Raw genomic sequence first — 15,926 nt, 5'->3', positions numbered from 1 at the left:
TGATATGCCAGGTGGACAGTCGAAAATGCCAGCTCCAGGACAGCTTTCTAACTATCACTTAAGACCACTGTGACTCTTCGGAGTCATAATGCTTTAGTGGAATTCCTAGTATGAGGGTGGCAGTGCATGGAAATCACCCCATTGCATTCCCAGGTGCATTGTCTCCATCTTACTCTGTCTTGGACTCCATTCTGTAGCAATGCCAGCAGGCCACGCTCAGGTCTCCAGTCCTTGGCTGTTTTGGGAGGTTACCTCCATTCCAAGGTCAGACTAACAGTATCTGTTGATTCTCTATCTGACTTCCTTGTTGATCTTGTTCAAGACCTTAAGAGGGCTCTGGATGTGACCCCATCCGTACTCCTGTACCCTACCCCCGAGATTAGAGGAGAAGTAGATTGACCTCTGCAGAATGACTGCATTCTTCTCCAGGTCATCACCCTTTGCAGCAAACCAGAGCAAGCATTAATTTTCAGTCTTCTGGCTCCTGGCGAAGATGGGCAAAGCGATGCCCTGGGGGGAATTTTGGTATCTCGGGCTCTCTTTACCGGTGTTCTGCCAAGTGCAACCCTTAATCACCTGGTCGGACATTTGAGAAATGAATGCATGAGTATCTTTAGGAAGGGAAGTCAATTCAGGACATCAAGGCACATCTACAAACAGGGACTTACTGGCCTAAGAGCCATCTCAGAATGTGGTTGGACAGGCATTGGTTTTAAAGCAAAGCTTTATCTTAAGCAAATTTTAATGATTTGGCCCAGGAAAATTACCTGGACTGTGCTGATTAGGATCAGTCTGAGCTAACATCTGACACACTGGGGAAAAAAGGAACATAAATTCACTTTGTTTCAAGTGCCCCATGAGAAAGGGATGGAAGGCAGGTCATTCCCCCGTGGTAAGCATAATGATGCTCTCTCAGGTGAGCCACTGCTGGTTGTTATGGCAGCAGGTTAAAAGTTTTTAAAAATAATTGTCGCAGTTACCTGTGCCTTGCATTGACCCTAGATAAATTGAGGAGAATGTTCCTGCAGTTAAATGATGTTTGCTCACTTCTTGTTGGGCCTATCGCAGCAGCTGAGTGAGAAAGTTCAGCAAAGGTGCCCTGAATTTTAGTTGCTCGCCCCCTTCCTGTGTTCAAAGGTGCTGTATTTTTAGGGTAGTTGTAAACTGCTTGAAGGTTCAGCCAGTTACCTAAGGAACAAGGTAAAATACTCTGGTTTGCTTATAATGTTAAATCAGAGGTTTAGCCTGACTTTCTCTGCTGGTCATAGGAGATAGCGTAAACCTAAAGATCTAGATTGTTTATATGAATAAGAATACTTACTGGCAAAATATTTGAGAGATAGATTATATTCCTTTATGTGTATATACATATTTTTTTTTCTTCTGCAAATTTGTAGCAAAGTATTATTCTGGGGAAACAAAATATGGACTTTGTACTGAAAGTCAATCATTTTGAATTGAACCTGAAAATGAAAACACTTTAAAATTCATTTTCTCTAAAGAGTTAAGTTTTTTTATTGTCACTATCTAATTTAATAGCATAAAAATGACTTTTTAATGTTTTAATAACATTATGATAACATGAAAAACAAGACTGAGTAAAAATAGCACTTTAAAAATAATTGTTTAAAAGGAAATGGGGGGTGGGCAATGGTGGCTGAGTGGCATAGTTCTCGCCTGCCATGCTGGAGATCTGGGTTCGATTCCTGGAGCCTGCCCATGCCAAAAAACAAAACGAAACAAGCAAAAAGGAAATGGGAAAAGTTTTGGCAGTTCACCATACTATATGACCTGGCAATTCCATTCCTAGGTATATAACCCAAGGCATTGAAATCAGGGGCTCAAACAGGTACTTGTGTGCCAGCGTTTATAGCAGCACTATTCACAATAGCCAAAAGGTGGAAGCAGTACAAGTGTCTATTGAAAATCAATGTATAAACAAAATATGGCATGTACGCCCAACAGAATATTATTCAGCTATGAAAAGGGATAAAGTTCTGATACATTTACATTCCGCTACATGGATGAACCTTGATGGCATTAAGCTGAGTGAAAGAAGCCAGACACAAAAGGACAAATAGTGTATGATTCAACTTATATGAAATATCTAGAATAGGCAAATTCATAGAGACAGGAAGCAGATTGGAGATTACCAGGGATTGGGGTTAGTGAATAATTGCTTAATGGGGACAGAGTTTTTATTTGCACAGATAAAAATATTTGGTGATAGATGGTGGTGATGGCACAATATGATAAATCAATGCAGCTAGTTAAAATGGCAAGTTTCATGTTAAATATAAATATATATATGCTACCACCACAAAATACTTCAAAGTAAGGAAATGGTATGTGAGGGTTACAACAATAATCTTTATATGTTCTAACAGTTGATAAACTTTTAACAAGATTAATTTTCATAGGTAAGTATGTAAAGTAGTTTTTAGATGAACCAGTGGCTTTAATCAACTAGCTAATCGTTCTCAACAATATTTCCAGACTCACCCCTCTAGATTGGATGAACGCTGCTATTCTCACTGACATTGTCAGTTATAACAGCTACAAATAAAATAGTTAATACAAGTATTCTGATGCCAAGTTCTACAGACTATATTGTCTCAGTGTTCCAGGGTGTACTGTTTTGTTTGTCCTGAGAGAGTTGTATTTCCATTATTAGTTGCCTGAAGAAGAAGCAATAGAAAGTTTAAAAAATTAAGATATGTCTGTTTGTTTATTTCTCCCCATATAGTCTCCTGCAGACAAATCTCAGAAGATTCATGCTGGTGATGAAGTTATTCAAGTTAATCGGCAGACGGTGGTGAGTTTGTTTATGGAGACTTAGGAGTCTGCTTTAGAGCTTTTAATTAAATCCGAGCCATTTTGTTTGAATTTCTAAAATTTGCAGTTTATATCCAGTTGTCCGCTATTTTAAGTAGGTGCTGAAATGAACGTATTTATCTACCTGTTTGCTCACAACCCTGATTTCCTTGAAATAAATTTATTGATCTGATTTATTATTATTCCTGAGTGAGTCCTCCCTCCTCACTTTAATTTTTCTTTTTCTTTGAAGGTGGGATGGCAGCTAAAAAATCTGGTGAGAAAATTGAGAGAGAATCCCACAGGAGTTGTGTTATTGCTTAAGAAGCGCCCCACAGGTTCTTTCAACTTTACTCCTGCGCCCTTGAAAAACCTCCGGTGGAAGCCGCCACTTGTGCAGGTAGGTACCTGTCCTTTGTGGCACACCTTCGAAGATCTGTCACAGCACACGGACAATTTGTCTGAGTTGTCTCTGCAAAGGAAACTTGAAATCTGAAGCTAATTGGTATCAGATGTTTTCTGTTTATTTAGGTAAATGCATCCTACGATCCTGTTTATATGGAAATAAAAATTCAAGATCTGCACTGAAGAGTATGGTAGCTGCTAGGCCCCTGGGCCTTATTTAAATTTAAATTAATTAAATTAGATGAAATTAAAAACTCAGTTCCTCGGTCTCAGCAGCCACTTATTAGGGACTCAATAGCCACATATGGCTAACGGCTGCCATGTTGGACAGCGCAGAGGTAGACATTTCCATCATTAGAGAAAGTTCATTCTCGTCCACCTCCTCTCCCATTTCAGTCACATGTAATGTGCATGGTTTGAACACTAATCTATGAGAGAGACAGCATGGAGTCAAGATGTTGGCAGAGTTTGGGTGGTGGGAGCAGTCTACCCAGTGATGAGGGGCATATTATCCCTGACACTGTGTAAGTTTGCTAACATGTGGTGATAATTAAAGGCAGGACAGACTTGAATGGTTTTTGTTATTGAAACCCTGTACTAATAGTACATCCCCTTCTTGCCTGCACCTGGGCAGTCCATCCCCACCATCCACCCTACCTTGTTGTGCTATTAGTGTGTATTTCCTAAACCATGAAAGGAAACTAGTGACATTTAATGCACTTTAAAGGACTGAGATTAAAATGCATTTATAACAGAGTGATTTAATTGTACATCTTCAAACAGAGGGAGCAATAGCCTGCATCAGTTTGGACACAACAGTGTTGCATAGAGCCCTGGAAATGCAACTACGTGTGCACATTACAGAAAGGGTTTAAGAATAAAAAAACCCAGCAGAGAATGGAGCAAGGAGGGCACATAATGAAAGTCACTTCTTACATAATAGCTGAGCGTATTGGTCACACCCCAGCTGCTTCTGTTTGCATCCCCCAGTATATGGTGTGATAGTTTTAACTTTTCTTTTTTGACTTCTAAGTATATGTCAGTTACCATAGTAGAGGTGCTTAATTCCTCATAGATAATTTATGGAGTGCCTATCCTGTGCCAGCTGTGCCTGATAATTGGTGCACAAGAAAAATGCTGTGTTTCCAAAAAGGAGAGATAGGTTTGGAGTGTGCAGGTTAAGATACCTCTCTCAGATTGGGGGTGTGTGGGGGTAGAGGGGGCAGGGGAGAGCACTTGGAAGTCTGGAGGAGCAGGAGGGGTTTCATTTGGCAGGTGGGAGGTGCCTAGCATAGAGGAGATTAATGGAATTTTTTCAACACACATACCCACAAACCATGGATGTAGTGGCATTAAGGAAGACAGGGTAGTGTTCTTAGATAAGCCTTCCTAGAAGCAGAGTCTGAGGCAGAGATTCTCATGGAAGTGATATTTTGAAAGCTTCGGTTTCATGTATAACCTACAGGGAAGGGAAGAGGCAGCCGGGGCAGGAGAAGGTATCTCAGGCCAGTTGTAGCCTTGGCCTAATATATAGGATGGTAACGCCGGGCATAACCAGGTCAGGAAACCAGCCTCTTATCCCCTGAATCAAGGCCCTGAACTCTGAATGGTTTCAATGAGAAGAAGCAGCTCTGTCAGCTGAGGGCTGTTCTCTGGAGAAGGGGGTCGCTGTGAACTTAATTGGTTGGGGGGTGGTCTGCTGGCCGGCAAAGGGGCTCTAGGCAGGCATTGCATTCTGCCTATAGGGAATGAGTAGATCAAACTGCTCAGAGCACAGGGAGGGAAATCCAGTCGCACTGGCAGGCTGAGATGGGGCAGCGGCAGGGCCAAGCTAAGGAGCATGGACTTTGTCCTACAAGTAATAGGTGACTGTGTTTTTCACATTAGTATCTAAACGTAAGGAATACCAAGTCTAGATGTTGAGTGATTTTGTCTTGGGCAAAGCTGGGGACAGTGGCAATTCAAAAGAAAGAGAAAGCAAGAGGCCATTTGGAAGAAACATCAAAAAATGACTCATACGGTTCAGTGCTAGAATCCGTGCCTGCCATGTGGGAGTCCTGGTCCGATGCCAGGCCCATGCACCCAGAATAAATAAACAAATGACACATAAATCAGCCTAGCATCATGGTTGGGGGATGGGTGAAAGCCCAGCTCTGCATTGATGAACTGGATGAACTTAGATAAAAATCTCTCTAAGTCTCAAATTCCTAATGATCAGTATTGACTAATTAGAAAAGGATTTAAAGGTAAGGGTTAGTTAAGGCAAGAGAGAAGCAGATGTTCAACAGGACAGCGAGCCTGGGTGGAGGTATCTGGGACAGAAATTGCAAACTCAGGAAAAAGCCATGTGAAAGGCAAGATGATAGGTTTCTTGTACATCCCTGTTTGAAGCAAAAAGGGAAAATTCAAGGGGATATGTTCAGAAGATTGGTGAAAACAGTTTTAAGTCCCTTGACTCCTGGAAATTCACTTAGGAAGAGACAGTCTTCTCTTTCTCTCGATTTGTTTACCTGTCACCCTGCCAAGTTCCATTGCCTGCATGGTTTGAGGAAGAGGTGATGGTGGAGGATAGAGATGCTGGGTGTTTGCTTCTGAGCTGGGGATCAGATCATTCAAGGGCAGAGGCGTTTTTACAGCTTAGCTGTCAAGTGCTCTCCCCATGTGTCCAAGATATTTCCAGAATGGAAGATCTGGGCTACAGGGTCCTTCCACGACTTGGTACATAAATATTCTTTGTGGACATTCTCAGTCCCCAACCCCTCACTTGGCATCACTCTGTGTCTCATTCTTGAGTATTCTGTGTGCCTGGGTACCCCCCACTCCTGGGAGTGAACTTCTTTCATTCTTTACAACATCCCTAGTATTATCCTGCCACTGACAAGGTGGTCATCATTCCATTTTTAGGCCATATCTGGTTTTAATGCCATAATCCTGGTAAATTAGGGTTATTGATACAGAATTAATTATTAATGTTGGAGTTTCCAGGGAGTGGCTGTTTGGTGGGGAATTCCCCAGTTTACATTTGTTTCTCAAGTTCTGAAGTCCTGGTTCCTGGCCCTGGGTTTTAAGACATGTTCCAAGATTGATGTACTGAGATCCAATGCAGATTGGTTACATATTAAATAAACTGGCAGATTATGTGTGAGTGGCCAAAGTCCAAGAAATGGGAATTACATTTTGGGAGACGGAAGATGATGTACCTGTCTTTCTATGCCTCAGTGTCCCTCCATGCACCAATTAGCGACCCCTTTTAGCTTCCTCCTTTTCCAGTTCATCCAAACCTTAGACTCCAGCTCATGTTTTCAGTTTTCCATCCCAACCCCAGCTAGACAAAACTTTAAAGGCATCTTTCTTATATCCACCCAGGGCCTAGCACAATTCTCATGCAGTGTCTTGCTTGGAGTGTTTTGAATATAAGCTTTTCCTTGCTCATCCTTTGCCAACCAGAAAAACTTTTTTTTGGTTCATGTTTTTAGAAGACTGTAAAAGAGATGAAATTGCAAGCCTCACATTTAGATTTAAAAAAATAGATCCCTTGAGACTAATAACATAATTAGAATTAAGCTGTGTCGATTTAAAATTCTTAAAATTAACTTGCTTATGTACATAAGAAGTTAATTTTAAGAATTTTAAATTCTTAAATTTAAAATTCACACTAAATTATACTAAATTAAATAGTATAAGCCGTGTCCTGAGCCCTTTACCTATATCATCTCTGTGATTCTCACAGCTCTGCTCTGTGGGAACTCTTTTTGTGCCCATTTATTCCCCCTTTACAAAGGAGGCCCAGAGAAGTTTAGTAATTTGCCCAGCAGTGCACAGCTACTAAAACGTATAACCAGGCAAGCCAGATTCCTGAGTCTACACTCCTCTATTGTTTGGGATTTTTATGAACTAAGTTATTTAATCCTCAGTGCAACCCCAAGAGATAGATACAGTCAGTGTGGCTGTTTTGCAGGGGAGGAAAATGAATCACAGGTGTTATGTAATTTGTCCAGAGATGGAATTATAACCTGGGCACCTGGGGCCTGAGCCTCTGCTTTTCCCCATTGCACGTCCCGTCTTTGAAAGCAAACCCTGAGTGTCTGGTGAATGTCGCTGACAGCTGTAACCCATGCATGACCTTGGCCCCCTTTTACGCATGGGCTGGCGTCGGGTTGGGGAGTGGGGTGCGAAGTGCTGCCAGTAATTTCTGAGTCATCGTCCCTGTGCTTCTGCGGTGGGCACGGCTGCCCCGCTCTTTTTTCAGACCTCCCCGCCGCCCACGACCACCCAGTCCCCCGAAAGCACCATGGATACCTCGCTGAAAAAGGAGAAGCCTGCCATCCTGGACCTTTATATTCCGCCCCCACCGGCTGTCCCCTACTCCCCACGGTAGGTGGACACCCGTCTGGTGGTGTGTCGGCCCCTGTTTGTGGAGATTCTAAGTGGTGGCAGAAAACCCACGAGGATCCTGAACTTCAGAGCCGAAAGGCTAGATCTGAAAGTTGCTGTTAAGAAGTGTGATCAGACTTACTTTAGGGGACGTGTAGGCACAGATCCAGGTTTTGTGGGGCTTGAAGGGATGCCATTGGGGGAGGGCAGGGACTCAAAGAAGAAAATTTGGAAATATCTTACTTTTGAATGATTTACAAAAACTTGCGCTCTTGGGAACATGTTGCTAAGGCTCCTTCTTTCTAGGGCCTTGGAAGTGGCTGTTAGAGGGGCCTTAAATCTTAAGTTGCACTAACTACATGGTAAACTCACTCCTGGGGAGGAGGATAATAAATATTGCATTGAGATGAATTAAATTTACAGCTTTACTTTGTTGCAAGAGAGATGTTGTCTTCAGAGAACTTAAAAAAAGAAAAAAGGCATGTGAGTGCAGGTGTTGAGCCTGTGTATGTGCGTGTGTGTGTGTGTACATGTGTTACGTGTATTATCATAAATCCCTAAATATAGTTGCTTTCTTAATAGCTATTTCAGGAAACTTTAATCGTGTGGCCTGTGGTATAATGAGAACGGTCATACTGGTTGGTGTATGGGGATGATTTAGGTGTGAAATTTAGGGTTTTCTATGTCAGTTCACCTATTTAGGACATTTACCCCTATTTATTATTTTATGCACCGGAGAGGCAATAGGGATTGAGAAAGGAATGCTTTTGTCCTCCAGTGGAAAAAAAAGAGGATTGAAATTATGTGTGCGGGATGTAGACCCCTGTTATACTTCTGTACAAGAGGATCCTTGTAGGAAATTTAATTATTGCACTTTCTCTTCCAGGGATGAGAATGGGAGTTTTGTTTATGGAGGATTCAGTAAGAGTAAACAACCACTGCCTGGGCCAAAGGGCTCAGAGTCCCCAAATTCTTTCTTGGACCAGGAGAGCCGAAGACGAAGATTTACCATTGCCGACTCTGATCAGTTGCCTGGGTACTCGGTGGAAACCAATCTGCCCGCAAAAATGAGGGAAAAAACACCATCTTACGGTAAGTCCCGAGTGTGTTTGTTTTGGGTTCTGCCACTTACTTGCTTGTGCTTCTCCTCCCCACCCCCCTGCCTTATTTGGGACTGCTGGATGGATTTGGCAGGCTTGAAGGGTAATCCGAGGAAAACATAAACCTCAATGAAATTCTAAGCATGAAACCTTTATTCATGTTCACTAAAGCGAAGCCTTGTTGAGTCATTCCTCTTGCCTAGCATCAGCCCCAGCTGGGTGAGATCATCTTGCAGTTTTAGCTTTCAGGCCTGGACGTCAACTTTGGAGCCGCTTGGCTCTTAGGCGTGCACACTCGAGTTTTCAGCCTGCTTCCTTCCCGATTGCTTGCTGTGGAAATAACAACGCTTTAAAGTAGTGTTCACGTTTTAAACTATACTGTTGCTTCTGTTAAGTGGTTGTGGGATTGGGACATCTAAGTTTCAAGTAGAGGGAGGAATTCTGTACAGCCTGTGAACTTGCCAACCTTGTCGCCTTCCTTCCCGCTGCTGGGCAGGCCGGCCCCGTCCTCTGTCCATGCCTGCCGATGGGAGCTGGATGGGCATCGTGGACCCTTTTGCCAGACCTCGGGGGCATGGGAGGAAAGGTAAGTTTAATGTAAGCAAACCTGGAAGCACCAAACTGGCAATCAAAAGGCCTATTCCCTCATGTCAGCTCCCCTCCTAAGTGTGTTGTAGAGACGTAGGTCTTAGCTCTTTCGAGTTCCATTTCCTTGTCTATAAAATCAGGTTGACTAATGATTCCTAAAGTGGCAGAATTGTATGATCCTAGTGGCTATAAGTCTCCCAGTCAGTTTCGTGTGTTTTTCAAAGGCTGAAGACATTAATGGCCATATTGTAAAACCCATACACATATATCAATCACTAAATAATCTCATCCTGAATTTAATGGCTTATTATTATGAGTCTGTTTGATTTTTTTTTTTATGAAAAAAAAATCACGGTCTTTTCTATCTCTCCCCAGTCCTTGTGTTAGAGAGTAGTTTCTATTTGAAAAGAGAGTTATGTTCAATTTACCCTGTAATCAGAATTACTGGCTATTTATTACACTAGCCCCAAGGAAAATGTTTTAAAATAGTCTTTTTTTTTTTTTTTTTGCATGGGCAGGCACTGGGAATAAAACTGTCTTGTTTTTACAGGATCACATTTGATTGTCAATACCGGCAGGACATTGGAACTCCATTGTTTTTGTAGTGCTGAAATGAAAGAGTGGGTGAAAATTTGCAGTACAATAGGCCTTAGATAGTAAAAGGAAGAAGAAAACAATCTGAGAATCCTTCCCCAGTGATCAACCCCTGACATCAACAGGGGGCTGGGAGAAGTCTGTCACCTCAGAGCTGTATCTCCTGGATTACACTAATGGGTTATGCTAATGTGTTAAAACCAGGAGTGGCCGGCAGTTCAAACTACTGGTGAAGGGAAATCTGTGGAGCAGACAGCAGGTGGCAGGACTGTCCTTTGTTTAGATTTAAAAGCAGTAACATCTTCATTGCCATCCCTTTGAGCCCTGGTTTACCCTTTTATTGCCTTTATGTATTGAAGATGGGGCAATGGGGGAGGAGAAGTGAGAAATAGGGAAATGGAAAAATACTTGAGACCTCCTCCCCTTTCCATATGTTTCTTGTATGATCATTTTTTGAATGGAATATATCTGTACAAGGGGCCCCTTTTTTAAAAAGAAAAGAAATAACAGTTCTGTTGAGATATAGCTCACCTACCATAAAGTTTCCCCTTCTAAAGTGCAAAATTCAGTGGATTTGAATTATTCACGGATTTGGGCAGGCATCACCACTATTTAATTCTGAAACATTTTCATCATCCCTCAAAAGAACCTCCACACCCATTAGCAATCACTCCCAATTTCTCCTTCCCCTCAAGCCCTGGCAACTACTAATCTACTTTCTGTCTCTGTGGATTTGCCTGTTCCGACCGTCTCACAGAAATGGAATTATACAGTTTGACCTTTTGACGATGGGCGCTTTTTAAAAGTCACTTTCCTCCTTTGATTACAAAAGCAAAACAAGTACGTTGTCAAACATCTGAAGGTGCAGGAAAATACATTTCACCTGTAATCCGCTTCCCAATTAAGAAATAATAATTGGGAATATAGGAACCAGTTGTTCCTATAGTTACTCAGAAAAATGTATAAATTGGAAGTCATAGATGCTCAGTAATACTGTGTAAAGTGACCATTGTCTAATGATATGCCACACTTTTCTGGAACATTTTTTAAATAGTTGCATTAGCAATTCATTTGTGGCTACAGCACCAATTTGTCTGGTCTGCAACTGTTGGACGTTTTATTTATTTCTGTTTTCTGAATTATTAAAAAATGCTACAATTAGCGTCTATATACATGAATCTTCACACATTTTTAGGAGTGGCATTTCTTGGTCAAAAGAATGCTATAACACAAACAGTAAATCCTGATGTAAACCAGGGACTGTGGTTGATAGTACAATTATAAAAATGCTCTTTCATCAATTGTAACAAATGTACCACACCAGTTCAAGGTGCTAGTAATAGGATGGTGTATGTCAACCGTGTATTTTATGAATGATTTTTCACAAAACTCCCTAATAACAAAAACATTTTTGATTAAAAATTAGAAGAAAAAAAAGAACACTACATTTGCCAAAGTTCCCCACGTTAAGCTTTTAACACTTTTAACACTTAAAAACTTAAAACACTCCCTACCCGCTCCCCCCCCCCCCCATCCCAGTGGGGATTATTTAGAGCAAGATGATTCTTCCTTGTTCAGAAATGTCCCAAGCATTTTAGGGCACCAAATTCTTAAACCCCAACCATGAGAGGTACATTCAGCGTGATAAAGATATTACCTACCCCTGACTCCTCGATTTCTGAACGTCCCTTAGAGATGCTTCAGGATTAGATCACTGCTCTGGAAACATGAAGCAAGGACCAGAGGGCAAGGGATGATGTAATCACAGGACTTTCTCTCTTTGCTTTCTGATCTCACGTGAAATTATGAAAATTCTTACAGTGGTAAAAAAGGGTGGGCTTTCTGATCCTGTCCTTCCCTTGACTACCCTCTCAGGTATGAAAGCAGCCTAAAGTGAGTGCTCATCCCCTGTTTCTGCTTTCTGAACAACCAATAGATTGCCTCTCCCACGGGGGTGGACCTGGCCATGTGTGAGGCTTTGTAGCGGGGCCTAGGAAGGAGAGCAGGGTCTTGTACCCGCTCTCCGAGCAGCTCAGAATTTGAAGCAGGCAGAGGAAAGGGCTTTCTGAACAGCGCAGTGCAATGGGGTGTCATTTAATCCAGTCGTTGGCTTTGTCTGAAAACAGGTGAGGATGCCCTGTGCCGGTATTTCAGTAACGAGAGGATCCCTCCCACCATTGAAGAGAGCTCCTCTCCATCCTACCGCGTCTCAAGGCCCACAGCTGAGAGGCACCTGGTCCGAGGAGCAGACTACATCCGAGGGAGCAGGTGCTACCTCAATGCAGATCTCCACAGCAGCGCCACCATTCCATTCCAGGAGGAAGGGACCAAAAAGAAACCAGTTTCCTCTTCGTCCACGTCCTCCTCCACGGAACGGTCACTCCTGGTCAGCTGGCTCACTCGGCTGAAACTGTTGACTCACTGAAGACGCCCCTGTCCCACTCCTCCAGTGGCCCCTGCTACCAAGTGCCTTGGTTCCTCAGTCGACAACCTCTTCTTATTTTCATCCACAGTATTACGTAGCAACCTCGTGTCATTTCGTTTTCTTTGAAAGTCGTATACTGCCCTTCTAGGAATTGGGAACACATGGGTTAGGAACAGATTGCGAAGATCACAGACGGTGGCCTGTGTTGGTGGAAGGAGGGTCACGGGGGGAGAATCTGCTTTTTATGCTTCACGAGAGTGGGAAACAGCGCTCCTTTGCAAGCGAGGAGCTTTGGGTGGCAGCTGTGGACGGTCCGAGCTAGAACGTGTGGTCCTTACGAGGAGCTGGTGGCATAGTTTGCTTTTTGGGGGAGCTAAAAATGGTGGGCCATTCTATTGACACAAAGATGTGTTGGTTTGTGGTCCAGTGTCTTCACTTGAAAAAGCCAGTGGAGAAGATGTTTTGTCTTGATTTCTAAAGCTATATACCATATGTGTAAGTATAGCAGCTTTGACTTTGAAATAACAAGTGGGAAGTGTAAGTGTTTGATGCTCTTGCAAAGCAGAGGTTTCAGTGTAGGTCTCTTCCACTTGGTAAATTCCTTTTCCATAAAAATCTCAGTACTGTATAGATTAATTAATACTGAATCACATGAACACATTTAGATACAGATTCTTACATGCAAAGAAGTTTGTTGTTATTTGTGAGGGGTGTCATTGTCATTGTTATATATTATTCTCTTTAAGGGAAAAAAAAAGCTATAAGATTTGCTGTCCGCCAAAGTATCATTCAGAAAAACAAAGCAAAAACACTATGGTTTATGAAAGATACATTGGTTTACATTTTGACCTGCTCAATATCTAACTTCCAGAAAAGAACATACAGTTCTTCAAAATTTTACACATCATACTAATTGGAAATATCTTGGAAAGTCTCATGGTCACTGACTTTCAGCTAGCATATGTATTTTGAAAATGTATGCGTGGATATTAACTCTTGTTTAAACTGAATGTATGATATTTTGTTAGAATGGAAAAGTACTATCTTGTTAATTTAAGTGTTTTAAATATAGTTGTATATTTTTCTTACTCTTAGTCACATGTAATTGGAATATTTCTGTCTTGCGTCATACTTGAAGCTAATGAAAAAGAGTGTTCAAGTTATTTTCAAATTTACCAGTGTCTACCATGACTATTGCAACCATGGGAGCTGTTGTTAAAAAAATGAAATAAACCCTCCCAAGCCTTTTGGGATTTTATGGATTAGAAATGGAGAGACTGAAGAAGCATGTGCAAAGTAAAATTAAAACAGAGGGATGTTTCTAGGCAGAACTGCTATCCCCAACCCCAAAATACCCCCTCCCACACTGCTGGAATTGTTTACTTTGCTGTACTGCCTGAAATTCAACTAATTTACTGGAGTTAGGAAACATCTTCCCTTTAAAATGTCTCTGGTGAGATTAAAGGAACCAGCAACCACCCACATTTTAGTATGATTGAATTCAGTCATGTTGCCTTCCTGTCAACCTCTAAATGAATGACAGTGAAGAAAGAGGTGTTTCATTGGGGATCAAAGGAAGGTGTGGCAAATTGAGGAATAGAAGAGACTTGGAGTGAGTGATTTTTTGGGGTGCTTAGTTTAATATAAGGGCAGAGTATAGGGGTAGGGAGGTCCATCATGAAATAAATAGCTTTGGAGGTCTAACCTCGCAGGTTGCCCCTTTCCTGTAGGGAAAATGCCACTTGTGTATGAAACGACCAACTTCAAGTGAATTTTCCAAAGTCAGTCTTAACTGTATACAGTGCCCACTTAAATTCCTGTCTCAAATGGGTGTTTTTCAGACCTGTTCCTTAAAGCTCTAGGGGAAGGCCAGAGAGGTTTCTGGGACCCCAACTTTCAATCAGCCTCCACAGCTTCATTTTAAATTAAAAAAAAAAATTTATTATGAGATTTAGATAGAAGTTAGCTCCTGTGACCATGTTTATTGGTAAGTCTGAATTCTGTAGGGCAGGCTGCAAATTGGAAACTCAGATGAAAGCTTTGATGAATCTCCCCAGAGAAGTTGACTGGAGAGATAGAAATTCTCCTTTTCTGACTGCTAAAATCCTCAATTCTCCTTTTAAGGCCTTCAGCTGATTGGATGAGATTTCTCTCGATGCTTAAGACAAACTCCTTTGTTGATTGTAGAAGTAATCAACCATAGATGCTATTAACTGACTAATGACTTAAATCCATGGAATATCCTCACAGAAATAATCAGGCCAGTATTTGCTTGACCGAACAACTGGAAACTATAACCTAGCCAAATTGACACATGAACTTCACTATCACAGTCAACCCCTTTTCAACTTGGCACCCATACATATCTCTTTAAACCATATTTAACCTCTAAATAAAACTGTAGCAGTCATACTTCTGCCTAACATAATTCTGTGTACAACCATAAATGAACCAACCCTTTTCTCAAAAAAGGTTGCAAGTTCTTTGGTAATATTCATTCTTAAACTTGGTATCCTGTAATTTAAATACTCTGACATAAAGTTAATACAACTTATGTTATACACTAAGGGGATAAGAGAGAGACAATAACAAAGATACTTGTATTATGTATATATACAAATATTCCTAAAAAAACAAGGAAGAAATACTCATAATCATAGTCATTGCTTCTGTAACTGGTCACATGAACGTAGCTCATATTTATAACCACTTTCTCCCACTACACATTTCATATTCTGTTGACCCTCAGCAAGCACCTCAGCTGTCTTGATTCTTTACCTTCATTCCTGAAAGGTCTGAACCATTGGTAGTCCTGTCTGAATTGGGTTGTTCCAGTTTTCCATAGGCTTTAATCACAGTTTGTAGTAGTACTAAGAGAGGCCCTAGAAGATCTCCTGTATTCCATACAAGCTTTTCTTTACTTCATTGTATAGTAGCAGTCCTATGTCCCCTTGATAATCAGAATCAGTCACTCCAAACAATACAGTACTTCCCTCCTTTGCCTGTTGGTTCAGAGGCATGAGGAGTCCCAACACAAGTGACAGTCTTAACGTCCAGTTCAATGGAATCATTGCCGTGTTTCCTAGTTCCTTTTGGAACTAAGACTTGCAGGCCAGTAGAGCATAAGATCACAAGAATAGGAACCAAAAATTTTTCTAGAGGCTTACTAGGGGTAGCAGTGAGTGGTGCTGCCACCATGTCTACCCCTTGATTCCTGGTCCCTAGATCCTGATTTTGGGGAAAATAATACTGTGTTATGGTTCTCCAGGAAAATAGAACTGAGAGATTTGTGTAAATATGATAAGATTTATTGTAGTCATGTGACTGTGGAGATGGGCAAGTCCAAATTCTGAAGAATAGTCCACAAGCAGGGAACCTTGATGAAGATTTTCTATGAATTTTCCAGGAGAAACTGACTGGGTGAAGTAGAGATGGGAATCCTTTCTGAATGTTGAAATCATGACTTCTCCTTTTAAGGCTTTTGACTGGTTGGATGAAATGTCTCTCATTGTTGAATTCAGTCTCCTTTGTTGACGGTAGATGTGATCAGCCATAGATGCAATCACCTGACTGATGATTTAAGTCCATGACATATCCTCACTGTACCACTCAGGCCAATATTTAAT

At 41.5% G+C, this 15,926-nt stretch overlaps 1 protein-coding gene across 2 annotated transcripts in view; it reads left to right on the top strand.

Annotated features, from left to right (window-relative positions):
- The window catches only part of CNKSR3 (CNKSR family member 3), a 94,747-nt gene extending 79,818 nt beyond the window's left edge, over nucleotides 1-14,929 (top strand). The window contains exons 8-13 of one of the 2 annotated variants that reach the window (XM_077149317.1): nucleotides 2,747-2,815; nucleotides 3,068-3,214; nucleotides 7,469-7,593; nucleotides 8,480-8,685; nucleotides 9,190-9,279; nucleotides 12,090-14,929. In XM_077149317.1, the coding sequence (XP_077005432.1) occupies nucleotides 2,747-2,815; nucleotides 3,068-3,214; nucleotides 7,469-7,593; nucleotides 8,480-8,685; nucleotides 9,190-9,279; nucleotides 12,090-12,283 (831 nt within the window). In that variant the 3' untranslated portion in view covers nucleotides 12,284-14,929. Of the gene's footprint in view, nucleotides 1-2,746; nucleotides 2,816-3,067; nucleotides 3,215-7,468; nucleotides 7,594-8,479; nucleotides 8,686-9,189; nucleotides 9,280-12,001 lie in introns of both variants that reach the window. The other variant, XM_077149316.1, reaches the window with a different exon arrangement.
- The last annotated feature ends 997 nt before the right edge of the window (nucleotides 14,930-15,926 follow it).

The sequence above is a fragment of the Tamandua tetradactyla genome, chromosome 2 (genome assembly GCF_023851605.1).
Source record: "Tamandua tetradactyla isolate mTamTet1 chromosome 2, mTamTet1.pri, whole genome shotgun sequence".
Classification (NCBI taxonomy): domain Eukaryota; kingdom Metazoa; phylum Chordata; class Mammalia; order Pilosa; family Myrmecophagidae; genus Tamandua; species Tamandua tetradactyla.
The sequence above is the reverse complement of the archived record's forward strand: the minus strand, read 5'-3'. Positions and strand labels throughout refer to the sequence as shown.